Raw genomic sequence first — 24664 nt, forward strand, 5'->3', positions numbered from 1 at the left:
CATAAGGAATTTAAATTTATTCTAATTCTACTTTTGAAATTAATGTAGTAAAAGCAGTAATATTCTTTTCCTGATTTAGTTGCCAATTTGTTTCAAATTCAGGGAACAATTTACTTTGGTAAATGGAATAATACAATAAGAAGTGCAGTCAAATAAAAATGAAGTCAATTAAAAAAAGATCATGTCATCCCTCCAGTGAAATAAGCAGTATATATAATGCTACAAAATTACAAGTGAGTTCTTATATAATCTTGGCTCGCATTTATCAGGTATGATGAAAGTTGCTAATTTACTCATCAGCTGTAGGACAGCTAAGTTTGTTTAAGCTGTTTTAAAGCATCATATTTCTCATACAAAATTTCTGTCTTCCATCCAGTAAGGTATAATTATGGCTAGAGTATGTGCTTAATTATCAGAGGTGATCATGGGTAGCTGCAGTATTCATTCTAAACTCAGAATATCTGTCGGATATAGTCACAAATAGACTGTTGCTTTGGTAACTTGGAAAAAGACTGTAGAGGCCTTTTTATACAAGGGACCCTCTAACAAGCAAATGAAAATCCTTCACTTCATCTCTGAATTTGCGGACAGTACTTTTGTTTTTAAGCAGAACGATTTAATGATCATTTGGCCAACAAGAATCATAGTTATGAACCATTAATGACACGGAGGACGTTTGCCTTCCCTATAAATAACCATATGCATCTCTCAAATACTGTTTCCATTAGCAAGTAATTCAAGCTGTCTCTCTAGTGGAGTTGGTAACAGTCCCAATTTGACATTCCAAAGTAGCTCTATCTCTGGGGAAAACAAGAGATTTGTTTCATTTTTGTTTTGGCATGACAACCTTGAAAATTTCAACACAAGTTATCCCTCCCTTCCTCTCCATAAAACTTACACATAGCAGCAGATTAATTTTTTCCATAGTAGGGTGATAAAGCCTTAACCATGTCTCTCCCGCGCTGCCTGGAGCCCCACCCCCAGGGCCCATCTCAGACCACACAGAGCGATTCCATGATAGATGTGTCACAGACCCAGTGTCCCCATACTTGTGCCTGTGTCTGCAGTGAGTGGTGCCTAGATCAGGGCTCCAGGCAGCAAAGGAATCAGTTTGTTCTCTAATCTTTGTGTTTCACAGGGATTCCTTGGAGTGTTTTTTTTTTTAGGAATTCCAGTTAAAGAAAACAAAAAGGGGACTAATATGTTTCTGATAATGACACCAATGAGCTTCGAGACAGCTCAGAATTCCAGGGTTCAATCAATATGTGTATTTTTTCGGGGGCAAATATAGTTTCCAAAAGCTACAGAACACTATATATTTTAAATAAACAAGATAAAATGTTAAAAAAAAAAGTTAAAATAGGAGGAAATTTCTCCCTCACATCTATTCCCCCTGTGGAATATAAACTGTGCGTGACATTTTTATTAAGAGGTAACATATTGCACTTAGTCAAAAAGGTGATAAAGCTTGACATTTATATTAAGGAATATTTCTTGGTTTCACTTTGGCTGGACTGCGGGGGAGGGGCAGTGCACAGCCAGCCCTGCTTAGTAAGGACCCCCGACTGTGCCAGTCCCTAGCACCCCAGGCTTCTTCTGAAAGGGCCGGCCAGCCTCCTGGACTGGCTGGCTGGCTGGCTGGCTGGCTGACATGGTGCAGAAAGGAAGACTTTAGGGTAGGAGGAATCCACAATGGCTGATAGAGCTATTGGCTGAATCTCCAGCTTGAGGTCTGGTCATTTCTGAGCTGCCAATTTCCTTCTGCCTCCTGGGAAAAATCCCCATGCAGGGGTGAGGGAGAGGGCAGGGGAGCAGCGGGCCTCTTAAGGCCACAGGAGTCTCCCAGGACGTGGAGAAGGAATCATGGCACAAGGGCTAATAAAGGCAAGAGGCATGCTTGCGGGGAGGAAAGAGGCAAAAAGCTGGAAAAGAATCTCCAGCAGAAAAATGCCTGTTTCCTCAGGTGTAAAATGATTAGGGGTTACCTCAAGGCTCTAGGAAGGCCCCCTTACCTAAAATCTTGGGGTACCTGTCAGGTCTTTATGGGTTGAAATGGACCTAATAGAACTACATTTCTACCAGATTTTCCAATATCAATGTATGGGATAATCCCAGTGTTGTGTTTAAAATGTAACCAAAAATAAAAGTTACTGAAAAAGCCAATGAATGAATAAACTGTGCTGCTTTCACTAAGTGACAGGCAGTTTAACGGGTAACTTAAGGTTACCATAATAAAAATAAGCTTCATATGTCTGTTCAAGAGTAGCAATAAAATTGCATGTTTCTGGGCAAAAAAAAAAAAAAATTAAGAAAATGGCAATAATGTCTGCTTAAAGAAGGAAACTGATCCATGGCTTATTAAAAAGCAAAAAGGGCCTCTGAAGTATGCTTATGAACCTTTGTGTAAATAATGCTTATATAATTTAAACAATTTCTTTGGCTTTGCTGCCCCATCTGCCCAGTGGCTCCCCCTCCCCCTCCCCCAGTCCCTCTTTCTCCAAAAGGAAGCAGGAGAGCCATAAGGTCTCCCGGAGTTAATGGCATGTATCATTTACATTGAGGGCAGGGCGTGCTTTTCGAACTAGCTCACCACTGAGTGATGAAATGTACAAATGGCTCAGAGAACTCTCCAACCGGAAGGACAGGCGAATCCTGGGATGGAGAAAAAAACAAGTCACCAAAAGTAACAACAATGCTTCTTTCTTTGTAGTTCACGGCCCTTCCCCACCACAGCTACCCGACCCCCTCAGAGAAGCAGTATAAAGTCGAACATAATGGTGACATAAAGGCCTGGTCCAATTAAAAAGACTGGCTCTTCCCTCTTCCACACATTTCGGCAAAGATGCCAAATTTCAAGCCACACATTTTACAATGGTGAGAAACATGAGAGCAAAGAGGGAGGGGAGGTGGAGAAAGGACAATGATAGCCACAGGGTAGGAAGGAAGGTAGGGAAAGTGTAAATGAGAAATTAATGATTATTTAAGTAACACACAAATGGTCTTGTAATTAACAAAGAGCTGTGAAATTATTCTTTGTTGACCTTTGTTTCTTTTACTGGATTTGCTATTTATTTACACTTTCCTATTTATTTACATTTCTTTATACATTCAACTACTTTTGATTGCTGGCTCTTTAGGGACAAGTCATTTTTTCCCCCATTTATTAAAAGTATTTCAATAAGCAGGCCTTTATGGGAGAAGTTGTTTTTTTTTTTCCAGGAAAGGAATTTTAGCCCATTTGTCAGTTTTTGGCCAAGTCACCATATCAGGAAGCCAGTGAATTAAAAATACAGTGAAAAATTTCTACCTCTACACCAAACAAAAGAGGGGAGTTACTCATCAGAACACAAACTACATAGCGACGAACAACATAGGGAGCGAACCCCATTACCAGACGCAAAGGAAAGCTTTAAGAATTTAGGAGTTTTTCCAAGAATGACAGAGAGTGCCACTGTGTTTATAGTGTAACAGCTCAGGATGTAATGAAATTACACTGCAGAGTACTTTAACAGTCATCTCATTAGACCTACAGTTGGAACAAGAGAGCCACATAAAGTAGGCAGCTGCAAATGACTCCATTCTCATCTATTCTCATTTGCTATTAAAAATACCTTTCGGCAGCTTTTTTTTCCCTCCCTGACATCCCTACACAAAGTGCCCTGCAAAGTATGATACATGCACCTATTTAAATTAACAAAGGAATGACTTATTTTAATCTCACTGTGCTTTGGAGTGCTTTGGCCATTTGGATGAGCAATATATCATTACATACAACCTTCCAGCGCTGCAGGCTAGAAACTCAGAGCATGCAGCATTTGGTAGGAGCCAAACAATTTCTCTAGCACACAACTGTGTCAAATGCATGCATGTATTCATTATTGAGAACGAGAGGAAATAGCTTTGATGTAGTGGAAAAAAGAAGATGATAAAAGCACCTCTGCAATATGTGTGTCATTATCAATGGTGGCAGATAGATACAATTGCACAGCCTCCTATGTGATTAGTAAATATACATATAATTGCTGTGGCCAATTATCAGAAAAATGAGATCGGTAATTACAAGACAGAAAATTAACTAGAACTCTTATTAAGGCTTTGTTTCTGATTCAAACAATTGGAAATGGCTGGAAAATACAATGAAATAAACAGGAACTGGGCAGGGGGTGGGGTCAAAGCAGCCAAAAAGAATTTAGAAGAAGAGGAGGAGGAGGAGGAAGAGGAGGAGGAGGAAGAGGAGGAGGAGGAGGAAAAAAAGAGACTGGGGGGAAAAAAAAGCATATAGAAATGCGTAGTGATATCTGTTCCTTTTGAATCTATCCTATTTATCTAGAGGAGGGGATAAACAATTCCATACTTAAATTCTCATCAGTAATGAAAGTAAAAACAAAAAAGGCATCCAAGAGAAGAGAAAAACAAAGCAAAATGGAGGTAAAGTAAAATCTTTCCAAGTTCAAAGGATTGTCTGCAGGCATAACATAGAGAGGATATGAAAAATGGGGTACTGGAATAGTGTACTAAAAGAAACAAGGCACAAAGTAACTTGATGACTCCTCAATAAAGGTAGTGGAAAATGGTCACAGAAGTGCCATTGACTTGAAGAGCAAAAATAAAACTTAATATCAATTTCAGACTAGGTCTGTTTGAAGAAAGCTGTATGGATCACCAAAACTGCAAGAGTCTACATGGCTCAGTTTAAGAAATGACATTTAACTGTTGTGAAACGGTAAAGACAGTTCAAAGTCTAAACAAGGATGGCTTGATACAGACAGCAAACCCATCACCATTTACAAAAGTAGGCCTTGAGAATTCAGGAGCTTTTCCAATCACAGAATCTGAGGTGCAAAAATCATAGACTCATCAGTTAGGAAGCTACTCTAAGCCATTTCTTAAAAATAGATTTTGCATGTCCTGGGGCTTGAACTCAGGACCTGGGCACTGCCCCTGAGCCCATCTGATATCATAGTTACTCAGGAGGTTGAGATCTTAGGATCATGGCTCATAGCCAGAGTGGACATATACATCTGAAATCAACCAGCAAAAGTGCCAGCCTTAAGAAAAAAAAAAAAGAAGAAAAAGAAAGAAAGAAAAGCTAAGGGATAGCATTCAGGCCCTGAGTTCAAGTCCCCTGTGAAATATGGGTTCAAGTAAGATGGAAGAATGCATTTCCAAAACATTAATACAGATTGAAGAAGCAGTTACACTAGGAACTCTGCACTAAAACTGGCCTAACTGCTAATAAAAGTCACTGCCGGTAAGACCCTGGACACCATACTTCACTAGCAGGGCTTTTTTGAATGCATTTCTGATGAACTTCTAAACACAGAGGTATGAAATCAAACAGTGGACACAACCTTAACCAACAGCTTAACTTGAAATTCTAGTTTCAGATCAACTTTATAGAGTCCCGCACACAATCTGGATCCTATTACTGAGCAGGCAATTATTACATAAAAATAGCTGCCATAAAGCATTTCAGTAAGCAATTCTGAAGGAATTGCAGGAGGACAGTTTCCATGTCTCAGAGGTTTTGGTAACTACCTGGTCAACCCCTTTCTCTAAAGAAGTTAAAACACAAGCACTTCGCATGCCAGAGAACAGCAATAGACAAGGGGAAAAATGTTTGAGTGATGCCTTTGCCTTGTGAATAATGAACAGTTCAAGAAGGTCAACCCATTACAATTGAAACTGTTTAATTATTAATTATGCACAATCTATGAGCAAAAGGACAAGTTCAGAATGTTTAATGGATGCTAACTTCAACTGGACTCTCTCAGGGTATTTTGTTATTAGCACTTGTCAGCAAGGAACTCAGGCATAAAAAAGGCAAGCAGCAGAAAATCTGACTTTGCGTGCGCATGCGTGTGTGTGTGTGTGTGTGTGTGTGTGTGTGTGTGTGTGTATGTATGTGTGTGTGTGTACCTGCCCAAAGAGATGGAGGAGGGAGGCAGAAGGAGATTTAAAGAGCTGCCATTAACTCACATGCAGAGTAAGTCTGTAGGTAAGGTCTGCTTTGTGACCCCCAAGGCAGGCAAGTGAGCTACGTATTCCAAATACAGAAGAGTACCAGTGAGAAAAATGCTTTAGAATTGAGTTAAAAGAGGGCAAATGTAAGCATCATATTCAATAACTGAAAAAAGAACTAGGTAAGCAGGGGATGAATGGGGCTGGGAGAGAAGATGGAGGAAATGACGGAAAGGGTCACATGGATTGAGATACAGTATGCTCACAAATTGACATGGAAACTGAAAGCCCCTTGTAGAACTACTTAAAAATAATAAAAACTAAAAAGAAAAGGAGAACATTATTTAAAAAGGATGCATACATGTATATATGCATGTGTACATATAAGTATACACATATACACCATGGTATTTTTACAAGGATCCCAGTCATTAATATTTATTACCAACACTGTCCTCCACCCTTCCATACAAACACGTTATCACAGTCAAATACGGACAAGGTCAGTGGTTTGTGGGTTGTGTTAATGTGTGTCTCTTAGTTGTGGCACTGTACTATATTTATGAAATGTTACACAGGGATAAAGTGGGCAAAGGGCACCACAATCTTACCTACAACTATTTAAATCAATGGAAGATTACAATGAAAGAAATGTTAAAAGTACACAGGGCAGGTGCTACTTCTAGCAGAATACTGCTTTGAGGGAGAAGCTTAGTATAAATACACTCACAGAAACAATTTATGGGAGGTTTATAATATACATTATATATTATTTGCTTACTCATTCAATAATTTTCTTGACCATCTACCATTTGAATGACATGACAGGCTGATACTTCATATTTCAAAGACCTTGTGTATTGTTCAGACAGATGAGATATGAATCCCTAAGGAATGGCTCTGTAAGATAGAATGCCCAAGTAACAAAGCTGAAGTGGGGTGCTCAGGCTGAACCCAGGAGCCCCAGGGGTTCCATTCAAATATGACTCTACAAAGGGGAGTAGCTGGAATTTTGTTTTGTTTTGTTGCTGGGATCAGACGACTTTAGGCTCTTGTGGTCTTGCTCACAGGCTAATGTTCTACACATGAGTCATGCCTCTTGCCTGCCTCTTTGCTAGCTAGTTGAAGATGGAATCTCACAGACTTTTCTGCCAAGGCTAGCTTGGTCCTCTAGGTCTGAGCTTTGTGGGTAGTCTCCACTACTCACAAAAGGACAACTTTTAATTCAAGTTTGTTGTTCCTGAGGTGATATTTGTTTATTTTTCCAGTCCTGGGGTTTGGCCTTAGGGACTAGGCACTCTCCCTGAACTTCTTTTTTTTTTATTTTTTATTGTAATTAATAAAAGGGTTACATGATATTTGCCAGATAGAAGGTGCATTAATTCACATACATTGATACCCTTTCACATGTCTTGGTACCCATTACCCTCCCCCCCCACCTCCCCCTGAACTTCTTTTAAGTGTTCAAGGCTCATACTCTACCACCGAGACACAGCACCACTTCTGGCCTTTTCTGTGTATTTGGTACTGAGGAATTGAATCCAGAGCTTCATGCATGCTGGGCAAGCACTCTGCCACGAACCCAATCCCAGCCCATGTTCTTGAGGTTTGGACCAGTAATTTCTAGTTCTAGGCTTTGTAATTGAGCAATGCAATCTTTTTTATGGGTCATGGGGCCTGGGTGTTGTCCCTGAGCTCTTCAGCTTAAGGCTACTGCTCTACCCCTTGAGCCACAGCCCTACTTCCCTTTTTCTAGTGATTAATTGGAGATAAGAGTCTCCTGATCTTTAGTGCCCGGGCTGGCTTTGAACCTTGATCTTCAGATCTCAGCTTCCTGAGTAGCTAGGATTACAGGTGTGAGCCACCATGCTCTGCTGAGCAAAGCAATCTTAGAGCACTCCATTTTTATCCATGATGCTGAGATCAAAGGTCATATGTAATTCTAGCAACTTCAAGTCAGGTACAACAGTATTTTGCCTGTCAGACCCCTAACTTGTGTTTGTTTATTTGCTTTTTTGTGTCTTTTAGTGAGATTGATAGCAAAGTTAACAGAAAAGGATATATTTCCAGTAGTTTCCAGTAGACTGAAAGTGGGTCATCTCTAAGGTGAGAATGACCCCAAATTGTTTTATTGATCACTGCCTTAAAGTTGCATGCTTATGATGGGCATGGTGGCTCATGCCTGTAATCCTAGCTACTCAGGAGGCTGAGATCTGAGGATTGCCGTTCAAAGCCAGTCCAGGCTCTAAAAAGTCCGTGAGACTCTTATCTCCAATTAACCACCAGAAAACTGGGAGTGGCTCTGTGGCTCAAGCAGTAGGGTGGTAGCCTTGAGCTGAAAAGTTCAGGCCAGGCCCAGAGTTCAAGTCCCACAACCAAAAAAAAAAAAAAAGTTGCATGTTTATGACAACTAGCAGAATCCAGTGGGCAAATTCATGCTCTTCTGAGAGAGCAAAGCTAGCTTTTTAAAAAGGAGAATATTCAATCTACAAAGGAGAGGGAGGGAAGGAAGACAGAGACAGAAACAGACAGACAGATAGGTTTTTAAACACTTGCACTGAAGCAAAACCAAAAACTAAAAAGTACCTTGCCAGAGTGCAGTCCCTTGTTAAATTCTGGAAAATATGCTAAGTTTTGGTATTTAAAAGGTCCTCATGTTCATGTGTGGATCCTGTCACAGAGTATATGCAGAGAAAGGGCAGTCACATCCTCTCAGAGGGAGGCAGGCAGAAATGGGGGAGGGGGAGGGGCCGGCTAGTATGTGAATGAGTCGGTCCTGCTTAAGATGTAAGTTGTAACCTCATGGCAGAGAGGTGCGAATTCAATGAATGCTTGGTAAACACATTTGAGTTTATTTAATAGCATGGCCAGTTCCTGGCTTAAGTACATCTTTTAGTTCATGGTGCAGGTGGCCGGGATCACTCCTGGGAAGGTTGGGGATAATGCTGGGGTGGGCCGTGCAGCTAAGAAGGCCTGCCGATGACATCATCAGATAAGAATGCACAGCTGGAGATAGGGAGAGTCCTCCTTCTGCTCATCCTACTCCACATCAAGCCCAGAGCAGAGAAAGTGAAAGATGATTCAATTTCCACACTGGGTCACTCAATGCTTTGGCTTGCCAGATGTAATAAATTACACATGAGGGCATTTTGGTGTGAAGTTCTGTCTGCTGGGTGTAGGCTGACAGTAGCAGCTCATTTAACTTGTCTCAGATGGGCCTGGAACTAGGGGCTAAAGGCCTGAATTTCTGCCACTGAAATATCCACCCTACCCATAAACCTTTCAGTCAAGGAGAACCAGCTGTTAGCCAAGTGTACAACACTACCAGATGGCTTATTAAAAAAACAACAACAAAAAGAAATCTACCAAATATAAATGAATAGGTCTAAAGGAATCTGTCTCTAGATAACTGAAATCTGAAATCAAAGAGTATTCCCCTCCCCAATTTCTTTTTCTCTCCAATCAAACTCTTCATTTAGTCATTTTGTTGTCACACACACAGAAAGTTTACATTTAGAAGTTTTTCTAAACATTTGGCAAAGCTCTTGTGTTTTGTAGAAATTCTTTGAAACAAGAGGGGGTCTGGGTCTGGTGGCTTATGCCTCAATCCTAGTTACTCAAGAGGCTGAACTCTGAGGATCTCCATTTGAAGCCAGCCTGGGTAGAAAAGTCTGTAAGATTCTTAACTTCAGTCACTAAAAAGTTGGAAGTGGAGCTGTGGCTCAATTAGTAGAATGCCAGCTCTGAGTGAAAAAGCGAAGGGACAGGACTCAGGCTCTGAGTTCAAGCCTCAAGTATACACAGACAGACAGACAGACAGACAGACAGACAGACAGACAGACACACACACACACACACACACACACACACACACACACGCCCACAAGGGGAGAACCAAAAAAAGGACTAATCTTTTACATCATATTTATGATAGATTTCTTACCAAAGCCAATGATAGCTTTTCATTTTTAGATCTCTTTTTGGTCATAATCTATAGAATAAGACATTATTTATAGATATGTATGTGCCACATAGCTCTGTCTCTGACACACACACACACACACACACACACACACACACATCCCCTCCCTTAGCAGGGGTTTAGACAGAACAGGAAAAAAAAATATTTGTTTTATACCAAAGGAATTTCATTTACAAAAGCAAAATTTGTTATTGTCTTCTTCTTCTGTAGCTTCCTGATGCATTTCTATCCCTTTTTCATAAAACACTGCTGCAAATAATCAAGCATGACCATTGACATCCGCAAGATTGAATTTAGGAACCATTAAATGAGCTCACCCTCGTGGGAAGTCTCCTGCTCAGGCTGGTCTAAAGGTAATTATTCAGCAATTCCTACCTGTGGTTTTACTTTGTCCCTATATAGTGTTTGAATTTCATACACTGGTAAGGTTAATCTTTTTCTTTTTTCTTCTTCAGGAAAAGTCCAGTTACACATGTTTGAGCCAGGACCTAAATTATAATGCTAATATACCACAGTGGCATTTTCCCAGGTTCTGTGTACAAATGAGCTGATTAAAAACAGTCTTAGATTAAAGGTAGATCATAATCTATCCAGAACAAAACCAAAAGAACAAATCTAGGAGAGGGGGAAAAAAAGAGGAAAATCAAGAAGCTTCCTAAATGAAAGGAGTTTAGCATAGAAACATCTGATCTACATTTACGTACTGTTCAAGTGCAAAGAACCCGGCAGGTCCGTGTCCTGAAAAATCAACAAGCCATAACACTATCAAGTCAGACTCCAAGAACTCACTGCAAACACAATGTCCACATCACCACTCTGTACGTTCTCCTCAACGAATGTTCGACTGTTAGTGAAAATAATTACTACCATTTGCCACCTGCACTGCTAGCCACAGATAATTGGGGGGGGGAACGGGGAGGGTTGGGGGGGGTTAAGCCTCCCAAACTTTAGGGACTGCACTGGTGTGTGCGTGCTGGTGGTCTTTGCTTTACACACTTTTAAACAAGTCCAAAAGCTTCACCAAATCCAATTCCGAGGTTTAAAATGATAGGTGATCTGTGTTTCCCCCAAGTCACAGACCTCAAGGAGATATTGCAATGGTGTAAAATTAGTTAATAGGCGAGGAACAAAGAGAGAAGGAGAGGGAGGGAGGAAGTGAGAGGAAATGAAAAAAAAATAGAACTACATACTGTGAAATGAACAAGTTCAGTTAGAATGTTCATCAGGATTTGGAAAATCATAATGCCATCTGCTACTCTGGACCTCAGAACATCAGGGATCTCTTGGGGTCCAGACGCTTCCATTTCCAGGAGGAAGGAAGGAACTTGCACTCCCTGGAATGGAGGCAGCACCCGAGCCGACCAGTTTGGAATCTCTTTGGAAAACATGTCACTGTTCGCATGCATATTTTCCCTGGTTTAGGGAAAACAAACGGCAGGCAAAATGATTACTGAAACCCAGCAGTGAAGCAGAGCCGTGCCCTAGCCCGAGCTGCTGGGTAAGTGACCCTGGCATCCAACTTAGGCTCAGGGTGTGTAGGTCCCATCGTGGTGGATTAAATGAGTATTGTCCTACGGCTGGGTAAGACTTCACAATAGAGCGACACATGTTAAATGGTAGCAGCCAAAACTGGCCCCACCAGGCAACTGTCCATTCACACACTATTCATCCGCCTCCACACCAAGAAATTAATTCATTAATAATACATCAGGCTCTACGGACAATTCAAACAGCACAAAGCTACTGCACCAAGTTCAATGACTGTTTAAAAATGCAGAATGGTTTCTGGATAAGGAAAAAAAATATCTACAAATCTGACTTAACTGAAATCAAAGCCATGGGGATGTTTATGTTCACATTTTGGTCAGTAAAAAAGACGAATTGCAGAAATTTGAACCACTGAATTTGCTTCCATGCCACTAGGAAATGATAAAAATACAGGGTTTCTTTTCAACAGTAGCTAATAAAATCTGACTTTATATAGCAGGCATAGAGGGACATGCCTGTAATCCCAGCACTTGGGAGACCAAAGCAGGAGGATCATGAGTTCAAGACAAACCAATGCTACATAATAAGAAAAACATTTTTAAAAAGCCAAAAACAATGTGCTTTGAGTATATTTTTATCCTTTTTCAAGCAATTTGATACATCTCTCAGATTCTCAGGAAAAAAATTCTTTTAAACCATTTCTTCTTTAACATGTTTTGATCATCATTCCTTTCTTATTCCTCCCTCCCAACAACTCATAAATATGAATTAAATATAATTATAAATGAACAGAACATTAACTTCTGGATTACTGCTGTGTTTTGGTAGCATGTTAATGTCATTTCTAAGGAAACAGTTATTACCAATAGAAAAAAGTAATTACTAACGGAATCCTGGCCTCAAAGCTAACCTATTTTCAATTTGCAAACCAGCTAAACTGTATTAATTTAAACACATTGGACTTTTCAAAGGAGGTGTTAGGTTTCTAAAGATTACCTTACATAAGAGAGGTTTCAGGCTTCCAATGATATATTCTGGACATTATGAGACACAGGTCTAGTTAACAACATTGTCAGAGGTCAACAGACATGAGTGTGGATCTACCACACTTCTAAAGCCTTGCTACTTAACTTATACAAGTTGCAAACACCATGAAATCCCACATCATTTAACTACATATTTTCAGGAGCAGTGGGGAGGCTAGGCAGTGTGGCTGGAGGCTTGGCTTGGGGGACAATTTTGGGCTTCCTGTCCTTTTATGTCAAGTGCAGTTATGTGTGGGGAGAGGGCCAGGCCACCTTTTGGATTCAGAGAGCAGGAGAGAGTTGTTGTTTTTACTCCTTGCTTACTTCAGAATGCAGCAAGGGACCAGGGAACGTTATTACCTTTAGAGTCCAGTTAATATCACTTTTTTTTTGCACATTTTGAGTCCCAGGCAATCACCAGCTCCTTTCCCTTGTCTAGAAATGAGTGCTTCTCTAGGCAATTTTTTTAAAGATAAATTTTTCAGTAGAAGTTTTTTTTTTTTTTTTTTTTGCGTGCTGACACTAGGGCTTGAACTTAGTACCGGGGTGATCTCCCTTGGATTTTTTTTTTCTTTCTCAAGGCTGGCATTCTACTACTTGAGTCACAGCTCTACTTCTGAAATATTTTAAAAAGGATTCATGTTCTCCCTGTCAACTTAAACTGAGTATGCTGAACAGAACTCATTTACAGCAACTTTTTGTGGTGTGGGAAATTGGATGCAGGATCCTTACACACACTGTTTAGGAACACAACACTGAACTACATTCTCAGTCCTAACTATAAAAATGCTCAGGGTCTGAGCACTATTCTTTGGCTTTTTGCTCATGACTGGTGCTCTACCACTTGAGCCACAGCTCCATTTCTGACTTTTTTCTGGTTAACTGGAGGTAAAAGTCTCAGAATTTTTCTGCCCAGGCTAGCAAGCCTCAGATATCAGCACAGGATTGCAGGTGTGAGCCACCAGTGCCAGGCTCCAACCACAGTAATTCTTAAAAACCTGGAGTCGTCTGGATAGGTAGAAGAACTGAACTAAGTTCTTGAATGTCAAAATGGTCAGCTGTCACTTCTTTCTTCCACCAGCTCAAAGCAGTACAAAGTAGCACGGAAGGAGGCCTCAGCATTCCTGGAGCATCACTGCCTTCCTTGTCCGTAGACTGGAGCATAGTAGGAAAGCAAAAGGCTTTGGAGAAATATTCTGGGTGTCTAATGGCCCAGGCTCTGTACTTCACTCCTGATTTCTCCTCTCCAACCTTTTCTATGCCTAATTACTCACCAAGCACAGTTTATTCTAGTTCATAAAAAAGCCACAAACAGGGAAAGACTGTCCTAATTAAAGCCTCACATTCCCCACCCCAAACAAATCTCAACTGTAACTTCCTAAGTGTCCACACATGTAGAGCGATTCAGTACAGAAATCTGTTTATGTCAATCCCAAACATCAAGCTCTTTAAGCTGGGTGTCAGTGGCTCATACCTTAATCCTACCTACTCAGGAGGCGGAGCTCTGAGGACTGTGGTCCAAAGCTACTGAGGGCCCGAAAGTCTGTAAGACTCTTCTCTCTAATTAACTGGTGCAGGGTACCAATCTTGGGCAAAAAAACCCCTAAGGAACAGTGCCCAGACTCAGAGTTCAAGCCTGGATACTGGTACAAAACTAAACAAACACAAATAAGGAAAACCTGATATACACAGATTCACTGAAATATGGCCTTGCCTCATTTCACAATACTTTCCTAAATACTACAGTCATTCTGAAGTCCCTGAAGATACCAGAGTATCTTGGAGACAAATCCTTACTTTACTCTCCTCTTCTCAGAGCTTCTTGGTCACCCTTATTTCCTCCACTGAGTTCTTTGCTCTATGTGTTTCCTAAGCACCTTGTCCACACTTTTATTATAGCATTTATATGGCTCTAAATATCAGTAAATACCATATCATAAATGCCCATTTATGCGAGTGGTTAAAATGACAGCCACTGGGGTCCTCTGAGAGCTCAGGTCATCTAGCCTCATTACACTTACACGCCCTGCAGTGAGCTATCTGTTCATACATGAATGTTGATCTGTCTGCCTGTAGCTCCTCAATGGTGGTGGCTGCATCACATTAATTCTTGGATCAAGGGATGATACAATTTGATTTGCAAATATTTTTTAAGAGTATGACTTCTAAGCAAGTAAAAATAACGAGCTGAGCATAGTAGCATGGTACATGCCTGTAATCCCAACATTTGGGAGGCAGAGACAGAAAGATCGTGAGTTTAAGGCTAGATAAGGCTATATAAGTAGATCAGGTTGGCCTGAGCACATATGGAGATCATATTTCAAAACTAAAACAAAACCAAATAAATAAAAATAGCAGCAGCATGAACAACAACGAACAGAGGCTGGGTGTCAGGATACATGCCCACATTCACTATTTGAGATGTGAGAGTAGAAGACTGAGACCAGTAGAGATCGGAGGCCAGCTGGGGCAAATGTTCACAAAAAAATGAACCAAACTACCTGGCTTATTGTAGATATGTTGATTTGTTTATTTGAAATAGGAAAGGGAAGGGGAAAAAGAAGATGACTGGGAGGGGGGGGAGGGAGGGAAAGTGAGAGAAAACAGGGGAAGGGTTATCAATGTTCAAGAAGTAATGTACACACTACCTGAAGAATGTAACTGTAACCACTCTATACATCACCCCGATAATAAAATACAATTTAAAAAAATGAACCAAACTTATATAAAACTGAACTAAATGTACATGAAAACAAACTAGAAAAAAAGTTAAAACCCTAGTGCTACAAGAGAGGGGAGGACTGTGAGTGTGGCTTAGAGGTAGAGTGCTTGCCTTGCATGCATGAAGCCCTGGGTTCCATTCCTCAGTTTGATTATACAGTAAAGTTCAGAAGTGACGCTGTGTCTCAAGTGGTAGAGTGCTAGCCTTGAGCAAAAAACAAAAAAAAAAAAAAAGGAGATGGGAGTAAGGGAGGGGAGAAGGGGGAAGGGGAAGGAGAGAGGGAAGGAAAAGAAGAGAAGAGAGAAGGAATGAGGCCCTGAGTTCAAATCCTGATATTAACAAAAATAAAAACAAACAAAAAACTCTTCTTCATGATTCATGGAAATACAGATTAGTATTGTCATTATGAAAAACAGTATGCATGGATTGCCACAAAGGATGAAAACCAGAACTGCCATATGATCCAGCAATATCACTTCTGGGCATATACATAAAGGAAATAAAATTATTATTCTAAAGAGAAACCTGCACTATCATGCTTATCACAGCATTGCTCACAATAGTCAAGATCTGGAAACAACATAAAGGTCATTTGATGGATGGATATACAATTATTATATATCACACAGTGTGTATCACACACAGTGGAATGATAAGAGAGGAAAGCCTAGGAAAGCAGCGCGGTGGTGGCCACCGTGCCACAGTGGGCATGGACCTTGGAGCAGCTATGCAGTAAACAGCTGCCCAAGGACGTTACCACGTTTCTGCAGTGTAATGGTTCGGATTCATTTCTGGCAGAGCATAAATTATTAGGAAACATTAAAAATGGAGCAAGACAGCTAATAAGGACCATTTGGTTCCAGCCAATAACCATCTTTTTGAAAGTAAATGTTTCAAAGGTACTGAAAGTGTAAGTATCTGAGTAAGTGAAAAATGTGAAGCTTAGTGAAGATAAACCCAAAGAAACCAAATCTGAAAAGACTCTGGATGCGAGTCCACCAAACTATACAAAATCTATTCTAAAAAAGGGAGATGCTCATTGCTGGTATATAGGAACACTACAGGATGGAACTGTTTTTGATACTAATATTCAAACAAATTCAAAGAAGAAGAAAAGTGCCAAGCCGTTAAGTTTTAGGTTGGAGTAGGTAAAGTTATCAGAGGGTAGGATGAAGCCCTTTTGACTGTGAGTAAAGGAGAAAAAGCTCGACTGGAGATTGAATCAGAATGGGCTTATGGGAAGAAAGGATAGCCTGACCCCCAAATTCCATCAAATGCAAAACTCATTTTTGAAGAGGAATTGGAGACATCGATTAAAACAGTACTACCTAGCATGGTGATTATCACTAGTAATAACAACTTACTATATGCTTGAAATTTGCTAATAAAGCAGATAGGAATTGTTATCAGACACACAAATGGCTGTATGAAGGGATGGACACACTAACTTGACTGGCACTTTATAATGTATATCAAAACATCACCTATAGTCTATACATTATTTGGAAGTCATATCTCAATAAAGCTGGAAAAATAATTTTAAACAAGGCACACATATTCAGAAATTATATTATCTTTGTCTTTCCTCTCTTTCCTCCTGGAATTCTTTGCAAATAAAGTAGTATAAAGAAAGACAGAGAGAGAAAGGGAGAAAAAGAGAGGGAAAAGAAGAGTAAGGGAAGGTGAAGAAGAGGGAGGGAGAGTGAGAAAAACTGTTGCAAAATTCAGGAACAGTCTCCCTCATTCAGGAATAGGTCCACAAGAGTCCACCTGGAATGTTCAAGAAACTAAAAGCTGACAGTGCCCTGACAAAATCACAATGCTGCAGCAGGACACAACTCTAAGAAGGGGATCCTATACCCACAACTGGCAGACAGACAGACAGACAGACAGACAGACACACACACACACACACACACACACACACACACACACACACACACGATAAGGAGGAAATGATGGAGAGAAGGGGCTAGTTGAACGATGGGCAAGACGACAGACAGATGTTCTTGACAAAGCTAAACAAAAACGAAGTCCTGAATTTGACAGTTTCCCACTACAAAGCCTTCTCATAGCACTCTTCGTCTTTTGCAGTTCTTATACCTATAACCATAAAACTTAAAGGAGACATACAAAGGTCCCCGTAATAATGGCTTGCACATATGCACATCACATCGGCACTAGACAGAGTCATTATGAATGGGAACAATTATCTACTCCACCAAACCGCATGTACTCCCAGAATCGTCACGTGGATTTTGAACTCAGATGAGGTTCTCCTGATGTCTACTAGAAATAGTGGCAAACTTTCCCAATATAAGAAGATAGTGACTGAGGAAGTTAACTGGCCTCAGAAATTTAGTGAGGAGGATAGAGGAAAACCAATCAGAGGTTAGACAGGTCAATAGGAGGCTGGCAGACCTGTTTCATAAGAGGATGAAAGTATAGAGGAAAATTTTTGTTGATGTTGTTTTTTGGTCCTGTTGTAGGGCTTGAACTCTGGGCTTCGGTGCTATCCATGAGCTCTTTAACTCAAAGCTAGTGCTCTACCACTTGAGCCACAGCGCCACTTCTAGTTTTCTGGTGGTTAACTGGAGACAAGAATCTCACGGACTTCCATGCCAGGGCTGGCTTTGAACCTCGATCTTCAGAACTCAGCCTCCTAAGTAGCTAGAATTACAGGTATGAGCCACCAGTGCCCAGCTCAGAGAACCAAATTTTTATCTTCCCTGTGTTCTTTCTCCTACCACCACCCCTCCATGGGATTATCTTGGAAACACAGATCTCACTCCAGGTAATCTCTCAGGGCGTTATTCTACCAGCAGGGCCACATCTCGGCTGCTTGGCACAGCTTGGAGGCTCTTTCCCATAGCAATGACATTGAGTCACCCATCTCCAAAGCTGCTCTTTTATTTGGCCAACTGGTTGTGTTCCTCCCTTTGCTGGAACTACCTTCTCCTCCTTCTCATGTGGTGAGAGCCTCCGTGTCCTCCCAGACCCCACTCAAATATCATTCTGTCTCTGAAGCTGTCTTTGCAACTATCCTATCTCTTCCGGAACAACATGCTTCAGACCGGTGCAAGGCAAAATGCAGAAAGCTCTGTTTACATAAGCTGTATTTATACCACACTGAATCAAACTCAGTTCATGAGCTTATCTCCCACTAAGTCCACATGGATTTATCTGAGCAATGGTTTTAAGCAGGAGCTCAGGTAACTATTCTTTGTCAGTTTAAAATATGAAGCTGGGCAGTGGCAGGTGTATGAAATCCTGGTACTTAGGAAGCTGAGGCAGGATCACCTGAGCCTATGATCTCAAGACCAGCTGGATATCACAAATGGGCACCCCATCTCAATAAACAACTAAAATAAGACATGGAATTTTCTAATAGAGCTAGTCTTATTCAAAGTGGAACATGGTTGTGTTTTTCTCTACCAAGATCTACCCAGACAGGAAAGCCTCCTCTTACAGTACTGCAACTAATCATAGAGGTTATCAAAGAGAAAGCTGCTTCTTCTTTTCTTCCTTAGGCATTTTGATTACTGAAATATATTTTGTGCAAAGCAAAACTCTATCTTTTTAAAGTGTACAACTCAGTTCCAAAACATTTCTATTGTTTTAAAAGCAATGGCTTCAGTACCTGAGACCGTCATTCCCAACTCCCTCTTTAGTGTCCAGTTTACTTTTTGATCACTTGACTCGCCTACTGTGAGTCTCATATGTAAAGATTTCATTTAATAGCTAGGGGCTGAAAGCTGTCTGTAACCCTTGCTACTTAGAAGGCTGAGATCTGGGGATGCTCAATCCTCTGGCATATAATTAGCTGTCTCCATATCACATTCCTGACAACACGAAAACCAGTATTACAATATTATCATTTCTTTTTAAAAACTATAACCAACACGAAAACCAGTATTACAATATTATCGTTTCTTTTTAAAAACTATAACCATCCTACTGAGTTGAAGTTGTCTTTTATTTGGTTTTGGCTTGCATTCCCATGACTAATGGTGTATATTATAATCTATGTGCTTAGTGATCATTTGTGCATCTTATTTGGAACAATGCTATTAAAATTCTTTGCCTCTTTTAAATTGGGTTGGTCCCTTTTATTTATCATAGTTGTAAAAATCCTGTATTATTCTTAATATTAGACTTTTATCAGATATTTGCCCCCCTTCTAAAAGCTCTAGGCTTATACACATTCTTCTCTAATCTCTCTCTTGGCCTCAAACTCACAGTCCCCCTGCCTCATCACCACTCCTGTTCTCATTTTTTTTTTTTTGATATGAAGACATACTAAAACATTGTTCTTCACCTCATTTGCCTATTGAATCCTTTATTTTCATTTGAGTTTGAGTCAGCTTTTGTATTTCTACAAGAAAAAAATGTTACTGATATTTTGACAGTGATCACATTTGCATCGACAGATCACTTTGGATAGTATCGCTATCCTAACAGGTATATCATGTCTTCTACCTCATGAATGCAGGATGTCTTCTCATTTATGTTTTTAGTATCTTTTGAAGATCTTTTATAGCTTTCAGTACAGCTTTCATGTACAGCTTACGTTACGTTTATCCCCTAAGTCCTATAATTCTTTTAGATGCAAATGCAACTTGAATTGTTTTGTTTCATTTTTGTATTGTTCATTCTGGAATACTGGTGTATAGAAACACAAATGATTTTTGTGTGTTGATGTTATATTCTGCAATCTTGCTGCACTCATTTATCAGCTCTAATGTTATTATAGTTTTTCCAGGGCTCTGTAGATATTATATCATCTATAACTAGAGCTTTATATTTTTTCCTCTTCCATCTGGATAGTTCCTGCCTTCCCCCTCTGTGTGTGTGTGTGTGTGTGTGTGTGTGTGTGTGTGTGCACACGCACGCATGTGTGTACACAGGGCCGGGGCTTGAACTTAGAGCCTAGTCACTTTACCTGCTCAAGGCTAGTGCCCTACCTGTTGAACCACAGCTTCACTTTCAGCTTTTATTGTGTATGTGTGATTAACTGGAAATAAGAATCTCAGACTTTATTGCCCTGGCTGGTTTTGAACCACAATCTGCAGGTCTGAGCCTCCTGAGTAACTAGAATTACAGGGGGAGCCACCAGCACTTAGCTATATTTTCTTCTTGCATAATTTCCCTACACAGAACCACCAATACAATGCTAAATAGAAGTGGCAAGAATGGATAACTTTTCTTTTTCTCATTTTAGAGGAGAAATATTCAGACTGTCTCCAGTAAGTATGATCTTAGTTGCGGGTGTCAGGGAGGGTTTTGTTGTTTTTTGGTGTCAGTCCTGGGGCTTGAACTCAGGGCTTAAGTTCTCAAGGTCAGCATTCTATCACATGAGCCACAGTGCCACTTCCAGCTTTTTTGGTAGTAAATCGGAGACAGGAGTCTCATAGATTTTCTTGCCCAGACTGGCTTTGAACCGCGATCCTCAGATCTCAGCATCTTGATCAATGTCTTCATCCTCTGCCTTTTCCATCTATTCCCAACCCCCCACATCTCCTCAAGTTTCCTAGTTTCATTTTTACATATGTACACTGAATACTGTGACTGCATTTGCTCACTATTCCTCTCTCCATCGATCTACCTCCTCCCTTTAATCCTTACTCACCCTTGATAGAAGGTGTAACGGCAAGACATGCTTCAGCTTCCTGAAACATTCATTTTGTTAAACTGATATTGTTCAAATCTCACCCCTGCATATACCTTACTTTAATTTATACAGTTTTTCTCTAAACCTTCAGTAGAATTCATCAGTAAAGAGATATAAGCTTGAGGTTTCCTTTATGGAAACTTTCTTAAAAAAATCTTTATTGTTTACTCTGTTTCATATTTTTTTTTGAGTCAGTATGATAGTTTCTGTTGCTATGAGTTTGCACATTTCATCTATTTGATGATAAATTTGGGGATAAAGAATTGTTCATAGTACTCATAACAGGGTTGCCCTTTCTGTTTCTGTAAGTAATGTATCTATTTTTATTTCCTATTTTAGACTTTGATCAGACCCTTCCTCTGTCAATTTAGCTAAAAAATCTATCAATTTTGTTAAGCTTTTCAAAAACTAAAAACTAATTATTTCATTGATTTTTCTCTATTTCACTTGTTTCTGCTTTAATCTTTACTATTTCCTTCCTTCTGCTTGCTTGGGTTTCTAGTTTTTTAAGGTGGGCAGCCAGGATTCCTTCTTTTTAACATAGATTTTTACAGCTTAGTTTCTTCAAAGTCTTGCATTGAAAGTTTTGGTATGGGGCAGTTTCACTTCTGTTCATCTGGAGGAATTTTCTAATTGCCCTTTTGATTTCCTCTTTGTGCCACTGGCTGTTTACGAATGTGCTGTTATCACATACTTGTGAATTTTCTAAATTTCCTTCTGCTATTCATTTTGTTTTCAACTCTGTTTGGAGTCTATGACCAGGGATGGTCAGCCTTCCATTTGGTCTCTGTAGTCTATATACTCAGTATTCCCTACCAAAGCCATGCTTCTGTGTTCACCTTTCTCATACCTTAGCAGAGAAAGCAGAGGAAATGAGCTCATCATCGGAAGTTCTAGGAAGCAACTATGCCATGCGTTTCCTCAGACTAAATCCTCCTTCCTTTAGAAGCAGAGCCAAGAAGCACAATCAGCAAAACTCAGAACTATTTACCTAGCATCTTAAGCCCATTGTTGATCTACAAACCTAGACTAACTGCAAGTAGTTAAGAAAAGCACTTACAAGTTTGCTCTATTTCAAATGCACTTTAGTATTTCATTGATTTTGCAGTTTTAAGAAACCATCATTTTTAAGCCGGGCGCAGTGGCTCATACCTGTGATTCCTTAGCTTCTCAGGAGGCTGAGACCTGAGGATGGCTGTTCAAAGCCAGCCAGGGCACTAAAAAGTCCGTGAGACTCTTATCTCTAATTAATCACCAGGAAACTGGAAGTGGCACTGTGGCTCAAGAAGTAGGGCAGTAGCTTTGAGCCCAGGCCCAGGAATTTAAGACCCATGACAAACAACAGCAACCCCCCCAAAAAAAAAGAAAAGAAAAAAATGAGAGAAAAAGAGAAAAGAAACCATTACTTTTATGCAAAAGCTACTTCTGGTCTGGTATATAACATGACTTAAATGAATTCACTTTTTTAATAACAGGTATAAACCAAAGACTGATTAACTGTTCTGTAGAGGATCTTCAGATACTACATAGGGGAACATTTTCACCCATAGTATGCTTAGAATAACAATTCATTTTTCTGGCTATCATATTTTAAGACAATTTGAACATTCTGAAATACATCTATGATCTCAAGAGTTTCAAGCCTTTCTGCCTGACATTTTCTTTCTTAACTTAGGATACGTCTGTCATTCAAGACCCAGTTCAGCTCTCATATCTCTTAACTACCCCTAGTTTTGGGTTCTATAATATTCACCCCACAAGGAACTATAGCCATGTCTTTCCTTGGGGAAGACTCTAGAGTTGGGCCTCTCCCCACCCCACCCCCACCTCCAGTCTTTGCAATTCACAGAACCTTAATCCTCTAAATACATTTAGCTGGTGTCATGTGGGAATCTGGTGATCCAGACACCACTGGTAAATTCCCATCTGCTACTGCACCAGTGTGACAAGCCCTTCACTTCCAGCCATGCTACAACTTTAGGTAGCAGTGGAGTCTCCTGAACCTCAGCACAAGTGTGTGGGCCCAAGATGTGAGGCTGTGATTCCACCTTCCTCTGACTTATAGACTTACTTTGCAATTGGCCTGCATGCTCTGTCTAGAACCTGTACAATAATTTGGACTGGAAGACGATGGGTGACCAATAACTATGTATTGAATAAAATAAACACAATTCCACCCATTTCATTGCATGTAAGCCTTTATCTCCCACTCTTTTGACTTCTACATACCACTAGGGTTCATTAGGTGTTTTTGTTAGGGTCACCATCAAGAATGCACAGACTGAAGACAGTTGATTACGCAGCAGGTAGGGAGTACTAATAAGAATGAGGAGTGTCCACAGAAAGCACAGGAAATCACAGGGGAAGAAGGGAAAGTGCCACAGCACAGCTGTGTAGGACTATTTAGCCTGGGGAAAAGTGGCTTTTTGCACTGCAAGAGACCCACAAATATCACTAGAATATTAAGGCCAATCACACAGGCAAAATGACTGGTAAAATTCAGTGGGAAAAAAAATCCAACAAAGTACCCCCCCTCACATTTTTATAGCCCTAGAAGGCATCAATACATCAAAGTTTAGTTCAGCATCATGTTCAAACCAAGGACCAGCATCATTGAGATTAAATGAGATTCACCACCTTGTCAGCAGGCTGCCAACAACAAACACATTCCTTTCTAAAACAGCAAAATTTCTCATAAATGTCACAACTCCCAGTAATAGGATTTCATCGTAGACTTATTTTGATCAGACAGCTAAGACACCAAGTATACGTCGACAAACATCACTTACAATAAACCAACGCACCTTACAGGGTAGGTAATCAAGGATGTGGGGAGGATCTGATTACATAAAGGTCATCCATCACTAGATGGTGTCTTCAAAGAAATCACAACCTGAGCTACACATTCCAAGCTAAACTCCTCATCAGAACGAATCTGGATTGCTAACATTTCTGACTGGAGCTCTATTCTCTCCTTACTGTGGCTACCCTTCCAGTGTAGAGTTCCACGTTTCATGTTCGTGGATTTTATTGCTCTCTTTATATGGTACATTCTCTTTGGGCGTATAGTGGCTAGCTCTAGCTCTGTCCCACAGTTTGATCCTCCAATGGCCAGAGTAGCTCCAATGTGCACTCTGGCCAGTCAGCACTGGCTCTGGTCCATCTTGGTGTTTACAACTTCTTCACTCTTTTTTTTTTTTGGTTGGTTGTGGGTCTTGAACTCTGGACCTGAGTATTGTCCTTGAGCTTTTCAGCTCAAGGCTAGTGCTCTACTACTTGAGCCATAGCGCCACCTCCAGTTTTCTGGTGGTTAACTGGAGATAAAAGTCTCACAAACTTCTGTCCCCAATCTGGCTTTGAACCTTGAACTACTCAGCCCCCTGAATAGTTGGGCTTACAGGTATGAGCCACCAGGGCCCAGCTACTTCTTTGCTATGCCATGACAGAGGTCAAGGTGAATCCACATAATAATACTATGTCATATGGGCTCTGCTACAGTGATTCTGTGTATGACTTCAGATATGCCCCCTCCCCTTTTTCTTCTTCCCTGAATCAGGCTCCCACACAAGTGGTACTTTTTTTTTTTTTTTTTTTTTTTTGCCAGTCCTGGGCTTGAGCTCAGGGCCTGAGCACTGTCCTTGGACTTTCTCAAGGCTAGAGCTCTACCACTTGAGCCACAGCACCACTTCCAGCTTTTTTCTATGTATGTGGTACTGAGGAATTGAACTCGGGTCTTCGTGCCTGCTAGGCAAGCACTCTACCACTAGGCCAAACTCCCGGCCCACGAGTGGTACTTTTGATCAATTTTCTGAAAC

General features: G+C 40.5%; 1 protein-coding gene and 1 pseudogene across 5 annotated transcripts in view; one reads left to right on the plus strand and one right to left on the minus strand.

Moving 5' to 3' along the window:
• Map2k5 (mitogen-activated protein kinase kinase 5) overlaps window positions 1-24664 on the minus strand; it is a 255818-nt gene that overhangs the window by 34160 nt on the left and 196994 nt on the right. For all 5 annotated transcript variants that reach the window (XM_090358127.1, XM_090358124.1, XM_090358122.1 and 2 more), the window contains one exon: window positions 2591-2652. In XM_090358127.1, the coding sequence (XP_090214253.1) occupies window positions 2591-2652 (62 nt within the window). The remainder of the gene's footprint in view (window positions 1-2590; window positions 2653-24664) is intronic.
• On the plus strand, window positions 6366-16553 carry LOC150046309 (peptidyl-prolyl cis-trans isomerase FKBP3 pseudogene; annotated as a pseudogene).

This window comes from Megascapheus bottae, chromosome 25, assembly GCF_031878675.1.
Source record: "Megascapheus bottae isolate mThoBot1 chromosome 25, mThoBot2.hap1, whole genome shotgun sequence".
NCBI lineage: Eukaryota > Metazoa > Chordata > Mammalia > Rodentia > Geomyidae > Megascapheus > Megascapheus bottae.